At 37.4% G+C, this 14149-nt stretch overlaps 1 protein-coding gene and 1 long non-coding RNA gene across 14 annotated transcripts in view; one reads left to right on the top strand and one right to left on the bottom strand.

Annotated features, from left to right (window-relative positions):
* LOC138750977 (DNA-binding protein SATB1-like) overlaps nt 1–14149 on the top strand; it is a 171249-nt gene that overhangs the window by 21256 nt on the left and 135844 nt on the right. For 3 of the 12 annotated variants that reach the window (XM_069913078.1, XM_069913077.1, XM_069913093.1), the window contains 4 exons: nt 10262–10498; nt 12000–12176; nt 13243–13369; nt 13741–13864. In XM_069913078.1, coding sequence (XP_069769179.1) covers nt 10279–10498; nt 12000–12176; nt 13243–13369; nt 13741–13864 — 648 coding nt within the window. In that variant the 5' untranslated portion in view covers nt 10262–10278. Of the gene's footprint in view, nt 1–8856; nt 9473–10261; nt 10499–11999; nt 12177–13242; nt 13370–13740; nt 13865–14149 lie in introns of those variants that run through there. The other 9 variants (XM_069913107.1, XM_069913103.1, XM_069913102.1 and 6 more) reach the window with 6 other exon arrangements.
* Nucleotides 4263–9490, bottom strand: LOC138751038 (uncharacterized). Of its 2 annotated transcripts, none has more exons than XR_011349676.1 (3): nt 9381–9490; nt 6664–6771; nt 4263–4473 (listed from the first exon to the last, which is right to left on the bottom strand). It is a non-coding gene; the product is annotated as an uncharacterized lncRNA (long non-coding RNA). The 2 variants fall into 2 exon arrangements; XR_011349677.1 differs by lacking the exon at nt 9381–9490 and adding an exon at nt 8340–8649.

Here is a 14149-nt window from a genome sequence, read left to right as displayed (position 1 = left end):
TGGAATGCCAACTGTAGAAACTGCTTTGGACAGTATTGAGTTTTTGGTGCTACATACTTCTTGGCAAGAGGAGCGTGTGCCTTCATATTCTGACTTCTGCCTTATAGATGCTGTTTCAGTTCAGTTTTGATCAAGATGAACCACAGAATACTGATGTTGTGGTACTAAGCAATGGTAAATGGTAAAGATAAGTGCATATTCTCTCAAGGGTATGGAAATCAGAAAAATCATACTTTTGTTTAATAGGAAATTTAAAAAATGAAATTGTTTAATCAGAATAGGTGATAAAAATTCATTCCCTATTTTTTCACGATAGATGCTGTCTGATCCGCTGAATATTTCATGCATCTTCTGTTTAATTTCAGATTTGAACATTTTCAATGAAGAGCAGTTTCTCTACCTGTGAATAAAGTGTATTGTTGGATAGTGTAGACAATGTGTTAATTTTCTCCTGGTCAATATATCACTGATCTTGAGTGATTCATATTAATGCTTGTTTGTGAGAGTATTCAGTTCTCCAAAACTAATATTCCTCAGCCAACGCCACATTATCCTTCCCTCTGTCTCCATGTAATGCAAACATTAAAGCTGCCTAATCTCCAGATTCACTTACCACTTCTGTAGTTGATTCACAGAATTTATACCACACAAGAGACTCAATGCGTCTATGCTTGTTGAAAAACATCGAACTAATCTCCTCTTCTAGCACTTGATTCATAGCACTGCTGAATGTGGATCTTCAAGTATACATCAGGCACTTTTAAAAATGTGTGAGGATCAGGGCTTTTGCCTATCCTTTCAATCTTTTAAGAAATCATGGTGAAAGTTCTATGAGATACACTGCAAGTTTCTGTTTCTCAGTGTTTCTCAAGATCCATCCATATATTCCCCTGACAAACTACACCTTCCCAAATACACTATCTCAATTACCTGGATGGAATTCCACTTCTCACTTTTCTGCCCAAGTGAACAAATGAAGAATATATATCTATATATAGTATATATTATTTATTTATTTTGTAATCTGAAACTTTCTTCTTCTCTGATAAATAGTATTTATATTATCATCAAACTGTTTTATAACAATCTTGGGATTAAAGTTCCAATAATTGACCAGACTTTCAAATTGGAATATATTTTAATCTTTCCAAAGAAACCAGTGACAAAATTGAAAGCAAAATCCCTTCAAATCAAATTGGCTTTTTAAAAAATTGACTGCTAATTTGTACGTACTGAAGCTAACTCACTCTCTCAGCACAGGAATAGGTCCTTTGAACCAGGTTTATGCCAAACAAAAAATCGGATGATTGAACAATAGATCCATTCCCTTCATATTCATGTGTCTATCTGGAAAACTCTTCAAGCCACTATATCTGTTTTCACCACTACTCCTGGCAGCTCATTCCAGTAATTTGCCATTCTCAGTTGAAAATATTTACCCTACATATCTCCTTTAAATGTCCTCTCATGTGTGACACTTTGGTCCTCTGACTGTCCACTCTATCAATGCCTCTCATAATTTAATGCATCTCTAACATTCAAGAAAAAATAACCCAAATTTGTCCAATCTGTCCCCATAATTCATTACCATTAAACCTGGCAACATTCTGGTAAACCTCTTCTGTACACTTTCCAAAGCCTTGACATCCTTCTTGTAATGGGATATTCAGAACTGCACACAGTATTCCAAGTCCAACCACATGGCCTCTATACGCAATGAAGTCAAGCACATACACGCTCTTTATCACTCTATCTACCTATGTGGCCACTTCCAACGAGGTATAGACATGGAACCTTAGATATCTCTGCACATTAATGCTTTTAAAAGTTCTACCATTAACTGTATTTGTTCCTTTTACATTTGACCTCTCAAAAGTTCAATACCTCACACTAACTTGGATTGAACTCCATCTGCCATTTCTCTGACAATATCTATAATTGGTCTATATTCTGCTGTATTTTTGATAATTATCTACACTGTCCACCACTCCATCAAACTTTGTATCATCTGCAAACTTGCTAACCCACCCACCTATTTTTCGATCCAAGTCATTTATATGCATCACAAATAACAGGGATTTCAACACTGATATCTGTGTACACCATTAGTCACAGGGCTCAGGTCCAAGTAGCAACCTTCAACCACTAACTTCTGTCTTCTATGGGCCGGTCAAATTCATATACAAACTATCAATTCATCATGAATCCGTACCTTCTGTATCAGCCTATCATGAGGTCGAATACCTTACTAAAGTCCATATATACATCACTTAATCTGCCTCCATCACCCATCTTTACCATCTCTTTAAAAAATGCATATTCGTAAGATATAATCTGCCCCTCTCAAAGCTATGCTCAGTCTCCCTATCTGACCACAACTTTGCAAATATGCATAAATCCTACCCCAAAGTATCCATTCTAATAGTTTCCCTACCACGGACCTGAGACTTAGCGTCCTTCAATTTCCTAGATATTCTAGTTTCCCTTCTTGAACAAAGATACAACGATAGCCACTCTCCAGTCCTCTGGAACCTCTTCTGTCACAAGTGAGGATGCAAAGATCTTTGTCAAGCCCCCAGCAGTTGCTTCCTTGGCCTCTTTCAATAACCTGGTGTTGAGTATAAGCCCACCCTCTGCTTGACATCATGACGCTCATGTCATGATGTCACCCTTCCATATGTATAACCCATGTGTCAGTAGCTATGTCAGTCTATTAGAAGTAAAGGATGAGAAAGCATCCCATCTCCAAGTCTTAATTGTGTGAGTGCATACACAACACCTGGGATATATCTGTCAGGATCAGGCAATTTGTCCACCTTAAAGCTCCTCAAAAGACCAAACACCACCTCTTTTTTTTAATCTTAAAATTCCCTAACACATGTACATTCTCCATATTATTCTCCCTGTTCATATCTTCCTCGATAAATACCAATGAAAAGTACTCACTACCTTCCCCACTTCTTTTGACCTCGAGCATAAATTTTATCCTTTATCAATGAGTAGTCCTATCCTCTTCATTGTAATCTTTCCTTTTTAATGCAAGTATAAGGTTTTCTTAAAACCTGTTTGCCGGCCTCTCATGGCCCCTTTTGGTCATCCAAACACCCTACTTTTAATTGGTTTCTTTAATGTACTCCACATAAAGTACTTCAGCATGAAATAGCAGGATAAAAAGAATAGTCTTCTAGCTAGCTGAAAGGACTTCTGTAATGAGTTTATGAAAATAAAAATCTGGAATAACAAGTTGAATAAACTTGGCCCTGTGACTGCTTCTGCATGGACATATTAAGGAGGGCTGAATGGCCTTGCTTATCCATATTTTCTGTCAATTAATTTTAAGGAGTCAATGATAAATCCTAGGAGTATGACTCAATGTTCAATTGGATTTGGGATTTGCTGTTTAAACACTGCATATAATTTATGACAAATGCAACAGGAATAGAAATCCTTGCACAAGCAATCAAAAGGGTGTTTTACAAAGTGGAACACTTCACCTTGGATTACTAATTTTGTAGTATATTAACTGCATTAGGATTGGCTTTGAAACTTGCATTGCTGTTGAGATACGCAGTATGTGTATGGAATGTATGTATTTTCCAGTTTATTTGAATTACTAAACAAATGAATTGTCATATCTCCATCATCAATTACTTTTTTACTTTAATATTGTCTTCAGTAAAATGATTGGCAATAAGTTATTTGAAGTATCCCTTGGCATAATTCAGTGTATGGGCTGATAAGAGATTAATTGTGTGGGCTAATAAGAGATTAATTGTATCACTGAATCTCACCTGACAGAAAAATGAACGACAAATTAGGGAAAAACAATTGTTTGTTCTCTTGAAGTTTCAGAATTTGTTTACAAAAGAAACTTTTTTTTGTTGAATTATTGTGTTATATGCTTACAAGTGTTAATAGTTTTCCTACTGAGACTGCTCCATGTAGATGATTCAGGTATCCATGAAATTGTCTGGATTTAATCAGGTCTCAATCTTGAGTTGGATCATTTCAACAGGAATGGTAGACAGACAACTATAAGTGACTGGCACCTCTGGGGTAAAACATGTCAGGGTACTCACCACTGCACTATCCATTGAGTGAAGAGTACAACAAAAACTCCTTCTCCAAAAATGTATGGATTGAAGTGACAAACAAAGCAAAATCAAGGAGGGAAAATTAAGCTTTTAACTATTCAATCTGAATATAAAAGATTGAACTGACATTCATAAGAAATAAGTAGAGAGTGTAATGAAATAGTCTCCACTTGCCTGCCATGTCCAACAATGGTCAAGAACCTCAGCACCATACAGGAAACGACAACAGGCCAAGTTATCTTTAATAGCATCTTTCAAACCTTTGACCCACTACCAGGAGGGTCATGTGAATACCACTGCATGTTGTTTTCAAAGCACCACTCTTTCCAGGAGTGAAAACAAACAAAAATGCTGCCACTCTCAGCAAGTCGGGCATTATCTGTGAAGAGAGATGAATTGATCAAAGCTCTGTTTCTCAACACATACTGCCTTACTTGCTGAACATTCCTATCTTTCCGGGAAAACGCTGTTTGCAATACTGAAAAACACTGCTGCCACCATGATGGTAATTGGGCATGGCCAATAATGTTTGAGCTTGCCTGATTAAATTTGATACTGGTATATTTTAATACTTACATCTCATGCGTGATTAGTTTTTTTTAAACCCACTTAATTCTGAGAAAATTGTGTGTCTGACATCGTGGTCTATACTTTCATCACCTCAAAGCTACATTTTTCATCACTCAACTGACAGCACACCAGCCTCAACTTTCCTAGAATTTTAGCTAACTACGAAGAGATTTTAATTATTTTGACATCTTTGTGATCTTTTGCACTTTTCTCCTTGGAGCCTCCTGGCTCCACTGATTTCAGTTATTCCAACCTGGTAGCTCTGGAACCTCTGCTCTTTAACACCAAAAATATCCCCTCAACATTCCAACCAATGACAGTGACTAATTCACTCACACATGCTTGTGCCTTGGATACTTTGATACTCTTAACTCAATCCCATTATTCTCATTTTGACTCATTTGAAACCAACTAGAAGCGGAATGATTACTTTTCATTGTTTTTGCATTTCTACAAAAAGTGTTAATTATAAAATAGGTGGCTACTCAGGATCTATGGTCTGAGAGTTCATTATAGATAAACACAAGCCTAAACAAAGCAGTACACAAAAGTGCTGGAGAAACTCAGCAGTTCCTGCAGCATCCATTGGAAGTAAAAAGCATTTAATGTTTTGGGCCTGAGCCCTTTCTTGAGAATGTGGAAATACAGGTCGACACCTGAATAAAAATAATTATTATTTTTATTCAGACGTCTACCTGCTTTTCCACATTCCTGAGGGACAGCTCAGGCCCAAAACATTGACTGCCTTTTATTTCCTGTGGATGTTACATGACTTGCTGAGTTTCACCAGCATTATGGTGCACTATACTAAACATCAACATCTGCAGATTTTCTTGTTTCAAGGCATAAACATTGTCTTTATTTTACTTTAAGAAACTAGAACAGCATAGGAAGAGATCCTTCAGCCCATGATGTCTATGCTAACCATGATGTCAAATTAAACTAATTCCATCTGCCTGTATATCATCTATTTCCCTCCATTCCCTACTTGTTTATAAGCTTTTCTAAATGCCTCAAAGATAGTGTGATCATGTTAGCAGCACCTCTGGGAGCATATTCCAGGCACCTATTATGCTCTGTGTGTGGAAAAAAAACTTGCCTGGTAAATTTCCTTTGAACTCCACCCCCACCCCCCACTTTTTCTAACAAGAAACAACTTACTTGTTACAACAAAATAGGAAATAATTCCATTCCCGTAACATACCAGAATGAATTCAGTCAACAAGAATATCACTAATTAGATCATTTGCTTTTATCTCTTTTATATACAATAAATTTACTTGCAATTAGTTGTTCTCCTTTGATTTTACTAAATATATTTACAAAGGAAGTTGTGATCTTTGATCAAAAATATTTAAATTAATTTACACACCACGGTGAATGGATGAGAATTGTTTGTGATTTTTGGAATGGAATACATACATTTAAAGGTTTTCAGAATATATTGCCTGCAATTGAATTGTAATGAGATTTTCCAGACTATTAAGGGTTAAGATTTCCATTTAGTTGAAGCCATTCTGCAAGCTGGATGCTATGTTATATCAGGCCTGAGGCATGTCATGTTTAGTGTAATTATTTCCTGTCTCCACTAAATGGTGTTTTGTCTCTTTGTAAATACCTAGTTTTCTGTCTGTCAGGTGTAATGACTCCTTATCTATTTCTTACTTATATAGATTAAGTTGGTCAGACTGCCAACTTTTCACACATGTAACTTTTGGTTTGTGATTAAATGTATCCTAATGTCCAGCAACCTCAAGGGATTAAAGATCATCAATTACACACACACAAGGGTTACTTCCCACTCAGGAAAGCTGAGTGTATCCTTCGACATTTTATTCACTTTTGTTTGAATTGCTAGATGTGCAAATATCTTTTAAGAAAACTGAAATAAATTATTGATATTTTCAAAAATGTTAGCAAATAGTGCAGATTATTGATTTTAATAAGTTTCAAGTTGAATAGTGAACAAGTGTCAACTTATTTCTTATATGGCTCTCACTTTCATACTTTATTCATGACTGTTGTTGAAGGGTTCCACTTCTGGAATATCTTCTTTGAATGTGAATGGCACACATGTAATTCTGCAACCTGGCATGGTTTTTTAAAGCTGAAAACAAGTTAAATACCTTTACAAACAGATATTAAAACAAAGAAACTTAACAGGTGAGAGGAACAGAGAAAGTTGCACTTGATACACTCTGTTTTTGAAACTGACATCAGCCATCCACATATCAACAGACGGTGGTGTATTTTGTTAAAGCTCCCTTTGGGGTAGAGTAGCTATTATCATTTTTTTTACTTCCCATGGTTTAAGCAGCTCTGTTTTGGTCTTTTAATAATGGCACTTCAAGAAAGATCAGAAAATTTGTTTCAATTAATTTTAGATAAATAATTTCCAAGGAATTCCAATTCATTTAAAACAAAACTCTGTCAGACTGGAAACCTTTAATTACACAATTTCCTCAACTGACCAATCACCATCTGTCAGGAAGCAAATATATTGGATGAAGTCTACACTTAAAATGTTAATTGTTAAGCCCTCGCTGCAGTTGAAGACGGATCTGATGAATAATTCCAGTATATTCTAATCTGGAATGCTACTACATGGTGGCATCTATTCATGCATTACATAGACTCATTTATACATATACAGTACTTTCTGAAACTCTCAAGGTTATGGAGCCTAAAAGAACAAAATATTACAATTCTAGAAATCAGGAATACAACTGGAAATGTAAGGTGACATCTGCGAAAATAGAAACAAAATTAAAATTTCAACTTTCATCAAAACTGAGTTATTTATTTTTTAATTAATGGACAGTTTCTCTGTGGTATTATCAGCAGATAGGAAAACTAGGAAGTATTCATACAGCTAGACTCCAACTGTGGTGAGCCCTGTCCTCTTTTGCATTGGTAGCACTATCTGTTTTTATTTACATCATAGGGTATATGAGGAGATTCAGAACCACAAATACCTGAAGATTCATTCAAGATCACTCTGTACTAGACCCACACTGTGTGTGTGTGTATTTGTTCATCTGTTTACCAGTGTGAAGCCAGTAAATTGGAGTCTTGTTGTGTACTTGTAGATGATCAAAAGAATTCAGAAAACAAATTAACCCCCATAATTCAATGTGGATTATTAACATATGTGACTGTTGCTACAATCTTGGTAGATCCTGGATCAAAGTGGAGGCCGTGACTCATAATTACATTAACTACAGTGAACCTTTTCCCTTTGGTCCATACCTGATGCAGTAAAGTTGGTCCCATTTATCGGGCATTTGCCCGACTTGGGTCAATCCATGCAGTTCAAAAAGAGCTTAGAATGGAATGACAGGATTTAAAGTGTAAATGGTTGCAAGTTTAAATACCAGCGTCTGCCTGGCGAGGTGAATTTTGTCATGCATTACTGAAAGGGAGCGTGAAAGGTTCCCTTTCGGGGTGGGAGGAATGGGGAAGGGGCAAGAATAACATGGGTCACTGGATCAAAGATAACAGCCCTGGAGCGAAATCTCCGGTCCGAACTACAACCTCGCGTTCACTGAGAGCAAAGGGGGAAAGGAGCGGGGGAATTGGAGACGTCAATCATTAAAGTAACCGGGAAATAAAATTGCAAACGTGACTTTAAAAAAAATGTACACACAGTGACAGCAAAGATAAACACGTGTATACCTTTCTCTGTCTGCGAATCTAGCCTCCTCATTGCGCGTATGTTTCGATCTATGTCCGTGTGCAGGTGAGAGAGGGAGTGTGTGTGTGTGTGTGTGTGTGTCAAGCATCCATCTGGCCGCCTCTCCCGGAACAACCCCGAGCATGTCTTGATGCATGAAATAATTTGCAGTCCTGTCGGCTTTGATGGTGCCCCAATTCCGGCCAACACTGTCTCCTGATCTCCCACCAGCCGCCTCTTCCCACACGGACTCGCACCGACAGTGCCGAGAGGAGCATGCGGTGACGAGTTAAAAGCTCCTCCTGTTTGTTGTTGACTCGACCCCCACCCCCCCCCCTCCTCCTCTCCTCCTCCTCCTCCCTTCTCTTTTCCAGCCCTGAGGCTGAGCCAGTGCTATAATTATTTGATCATGTGGTATTATTATCTGTAATAAATGCAGAGCCGTCTTACAGTAATCAAGCTGATTAAAAATTCTTGCGCGCCTGCCGGAAATTGTGCTCTCTCTCTCTCTCTCCCCCCACCCACCCACTCCCTTGTTTTTATTATTATTTTCTTCAACAAATTACTCTGACAGTAACAAGAAGTGATGCAATCGAAAAGCAGTCCGGAGGTCGGTGCCTGAGAGCGGGATGTTTCGGAAGGGGAACAAGGGTTATTTTCTCACCACCGAGAGGTGAAAGCGAAAGGGGGAGAGGAGAGGAGTGATGAGTCTCAAAGCAACTAATAATTTAATGTGAAGCTGCTTGGCTCCGTCCTGACTGAGGAGGAGAGAGAGAGAGCCGCCAGCCACCGTCTCCAAGCTACAGCCTGGACCGGACTTTTCAACACCAGTCACAACAAAAAGTCACCGACTTTTTGGGGTTGAAAACCATAAACATCACGTCCGCCTCCCAAGTTGTCCCCCTCCCTTTTTTTTGGTCACCCCAGACACTTTCCCCTCCCCTTCAAAAACCCTCAGAGGGAAGAAGATATTAAAAAAACCCATCTTATTGGAAGAGAGAGAGAGAGAGTAATTGGGAGTTCAATACTGTCCAGAAACCAACCCGTCCGGCTGTTAGTTTTCAGGAAGAGTCCGAAGCGAAGAGTTGCTCTTTCTCTTATGCCTTGGAAGTTTTAGCTCTGCGCAGAGAAGGGGGTAAGTTGCTTGCGATCGAAATTCTATTTCTTGTAGTTTTTTTTTGGGGGGGGGGGACGGGAAAAAAACCCACCCTGATGTGTGTGTGTGTGCGCACCCAGACAGCTTTGGTTAGTTTGTTTCTTTGTCTTTTTTTTCCCCCCCGAAATCAATGTAAACGTGAAATCCTGGAGTGGAATTGGTAAAGCGCGCGGAATTGGGGAGCGCAGGGAGAAAGTTGTCAAGTCGGCTTGAGGAGGAGAGCCGGCGGGGCTGGCCCGAAAATCACTCGCGCGGCAGGTCCGCCGCGCGAGGCTGGGAATCACCCCGGCTGCCGCGGCAGTCGGGGGAAACGTGGAATTTGCTGGAGTTCGTGAAAGGCGGAGGATTCCCTCAGGATGATCTTTTAATATTTTGGCTGTCATCATGTCAAAGTTGGACCACTCGGAGGTCCTTTTGTGTTGGACACTGGCCTGAAGTCTGTGCATTGGCACCACTATTTGGGAAGTGAATGTTCTGTAATTTGAGGATGCGTTTGCCTTAAAATGTCAACATTCTTCCTTTAGCAGCATCAATCACAGTCGTTCTTGCATTTTGACCCCCATGAAGCCTTTTCTGAAGGACTGGCATTTTGAATAGTCTTTCTGAAAATCTACATGGAGCTAATGTGCTGTAAAGTTACAAAGATCTTAATTTTTAAATAAAAGAGCTGGTATTAGAAAATCTGGACACTCCACATGAGAACCTCTATATTTGTTGTCGAGTCTGACCTCAGTAATATCTTGAAGTGGTTTTCTTTAAACTTGGTAGGTTATCTCTGAGAGTTGATGGTGAGCATGGAAAAACCCAGTGAAACAGTGCAAGTGAAGGAGAATTCAGAAAAAAACAACAATCTCATTGATCCTAAAGGTCCCCCGGCTAAGATTCCCCGCTTGGAGCAGAATGGAAGTCTCTCCACCCGCAGCAGACTGGGTAGCATGGGTGCCAAAGTGACTGGAGGCTCACTCAAACACACAGGCCAGCTGGTGAAAATCGGTAATAAAAAAGGTACCAGTGTGTGCAACCTGCTTTCACTAGTCGAGAGTAAAAATAGAAATATAGCTGGTTAAACATGCCCATGGTAAAGCAACATTGACTGCACTGCAAATTTCCTTCAAAGCACAGTAGAAATGCATGCAGTCTTTCCACATGCCAGGATATTTATGAAAATAAAATAGTTTGAAGACTGGAGAATTTATTGTTCGAGCTGCCATAACATTTATGGTTCAATCATTTAGTTTTCCTCTATTTGCAGACAACAAGGAATGTATTATTTATGAAATGAATGGACACAGAAGTCTGTATTGTGAGATCTTTATCTATTAGAACTGGGAAAAGGCACTTCAGCAAATTCCTTGGCCTTTGCTTATCATTACCCTATTTATTGATTGTTAGCCAAGTGCATATAGGTATAAAGGAAGCCAGGTTAAAAGCACAAAAATTATAATTTATTACAGTTTTCAAAAAGATTGTATTAACATTTGCCATCAAGAACTGGAGCATAATCAAACATTGTTATGATCCCTGCAAAGTTATAAGTGCCATTAAATCTTGAATAGAAAAATTCACCTATCTCTGGCTTTGAGCTCTTAGCAGACTGAAATGCCAGCACAGCTCTGGACAAGCACTTTGATTATTTCTTCCAGCAGATGTGTTGTTTACATAGACTCATAAAGCAACTGTGAAAGTTTCATGCTGCTTTTCACATGTACATCATTGAATAGTTTTAGAACCAATCAGTGGCCATCACTGACTACTTTAATATTAGACGTTTATGAAGTTTGCTAGTCCTGGAAATTCAGCCAGCGTTAATCATACAGTGCAGCCAGTAAAATAAAAGATCATGAAAGACTATCCTTTTTTTAAAAGGAAGATGGTGACAGTTTGGGAGAAAATGGTAGTGAATTAAGAATATATACTGTCAATGTCCAAAATAGTTCACACAAACTTTAGATTTTTCAGACACTTAATAAATGAGAAAATAAATGAACTGCCTTATATAGCTTTTTCAGCGATAATAATGATCAATAAAATTTTATGAACATGATATCATTTCATGAATTGGATGATGTGGAGCATATTTAAATTAAGACCTTAATAAAAATTGCAGTTACCAACCATTGTGTAAAGTTAGAGGTAACTAATCCTATTTTCAAATTTTATTTCTTAACATGTGACTTTTGAAAAGTTGGGCTATCTAGTTTTCTTAGATCCCAATCGATGCAATCCATTTGTATTAAAAAAAAATCAGAAAATGTTGAAAATATTCAGAATGTAAAGCCACATCTGAGGTAGCTGCTCTTGTGTCATCTTTTTCCACAAATGCTGTCTGAGTATTTCCAGCATCTTCTGTTTTGATTCACATGTGTTCAGTTTGATATAGAGTTTTTAGAAGGACCGATTTATTTTGATCCATAAAGTAAAACTAATACTTACAAATAATGCTTAAATCATAGTTGCACCTTGCATGTAATATTAAAATATGTAAGCCATGTCTTATTGTTTGTAGGAAATATGCTCCCTGTTTTCTGTGTGGTGGAACATTTTGAAAGTCCCATTGAGTATGAAAGCAAGGAAGAGCATGCAGAATTTGTTCTGGTTCGGAAGGACATGCTGTTTAACCAACTAGTGGAGATGGCTCTGCTTTCTCTTGGATATTCCCATAGTTCTGCAGCACAAGCAAAAGGTACATTCATTTGCACTTGCGTCCTGATCTAGAAAAATGAAATAATTTTTTTCTCAATTGTATATATTTTGTTTGACACAATTCAAAAATAATATTTTTATTTTCATGTGAAATGACAAACCTGTTCACATTCATGTCAAAAGAGGAAAGTGCATTAATACAAATTTCCATGGCAAATATTAAATAGTCCAATAATAATTGTGATTCATTGCAAGCCATGAAAAAAGGAAAACTACAAAATATACATATGCAGTACAGATCTCTAAATCATAATGTTAGCCTAAGTAAAAGATTGCTTTCTTTAAAAATCTGAAACTGCAGCAGAAAATGAATGTAATCCGTAACACAGACATTCAGATTTTGGTGGAATTACATAAGATAAAGATAAATATCCTTTTTAATTTTGTCATGAAGAGAGAGCAATGATTGGTTATTTTGGTTTATTTTGTGTGCTACATATCAATCAAGTCTTTCAAAAAATATTAGTAAAATACATATTCAAAATGTTAGTTTGAGTAGGACGTAGTTTTAAGAAGAATGCACATTGGGGTTTTTTTCTGGGAGGAAAATGACTTTGTATTTCATATACCTTTTGATTATCCAATCAAGAAAAAAACAGGTAAATAATTTAGAACAGTTTCTCAATCATTTATATTTAATACGAGCCTTTTCTTATACTAACAGTTTTGATCTTAAAATATAAAATAAAATATTTTGATATATTTTGTTTTAATCCCATATTAATTTAATTTTCCTTTGACACTCATATGTATTTATATCTAGTACACGAAAAGAGCTTTCAGTAATGACAGTTGTTAAATATATTTGAGCCAGTTAATGGGAGAGCAGAGGGAGAGTAATAGCTCATTTATATCAATCAGTGTGGTAAATCTGAGCTTTTTTTGAAATTTTCTTAAATGTAATAATGATGGATGAAATCTCAAATAAATGTTAAATCAAATCAAAATAATTTAAGAAATGTCATTCATTGGCTTTTTTTAAGTCTAAGCACCAACAAGAAATTTAACAGTTGAGGTTTCTCACTATCTAATGTTGCCTATCACAGGCCTGATCCAGGTTGGGAAATGGAATCCAGTCCCTCTCTCATATGTGACAGATGCACCGGATGCCACAGTAGCAGACATGCTGCAGGATGTGTATCATGTGGTCACACTGAAAATTCAGTTGCACAGGTTAGTGACAACATGCAAGTCCCTTGGCCTTGATGATTGCATGGCATCATTATTATTTCATGTCTGTCTTTAACTTCCACATCGCTAAATGCCTGAATTATTTTACCAAACGCATTGGAGCAAGAAGGTAGAAGTAACAAGAAATAATAGTCGCCACATGCAGCTGATGTATAATTCATGCATCAATACAGCAGATGTGTTGTATAAAGTAATTAACTAATCAGAACAATCAGGAGACTGAGAGCAATCTCTAGATGCATCTGCTTGATGTGCCAAATGAAATCTGTCTATCTTGAAGGAATGTTGCATCAGGAACGAGTCCTGAAATGTTATATTTTCCCCACTTTTATGCAATATATTCTATCTTGCAGTTGCCCAAAACTGGAAGACTTGCCACCTGAACAGTGGACACACACAACTGTCAGAAATGCTTTGAAGGAACTACTGAAGGAAATGAACCAGAGCACATTGGCAAAAGAATGCCCCCTCTCCCAGGTATTTATAGGGCTTTACTAAAATAGTTTAGAAAGAGTAATACAAGTTCAGAACATTAAAAAAAAATTAAATCTGTTGAAGACTGCAACTACTTTAACGCCGATATCAAATGTGTGTATATATTAATTTTCTCAAAACTCTTACAAGTGGTCACAGTTTTACATTTCTCTGGTTCTTGTTTATAACAGTCAGCATTGCAGGTTTTTTTTCCAGAAAGCCATCTGTGATATTTATGACGGGGAATTTATGTCCTCTTTCCTGTTGTACATTGCAACAGTTTTGCTA

The sequence above is a fragment of the Narcine bancroftii genome, chromosome 1 (assembly GCF_036971445.1).
Source record: "Narcine bancroftii isolate sNarBan1 chromosome 1, sNarBan1.hap1, whole genome shotgun sequence".
In the NCBI taxonomy this organism is placed as follows: Eukaryota; Metazoa; Chordata; class Chondrichthyes; order Torpediniformes; family Narcinidae; genus Narcine; species Narcine bancroftii.
Note: the sequence above shows the minus strand (reverse complement) of the source record. Positions and strands in the feature narration are given on the sequence as shown.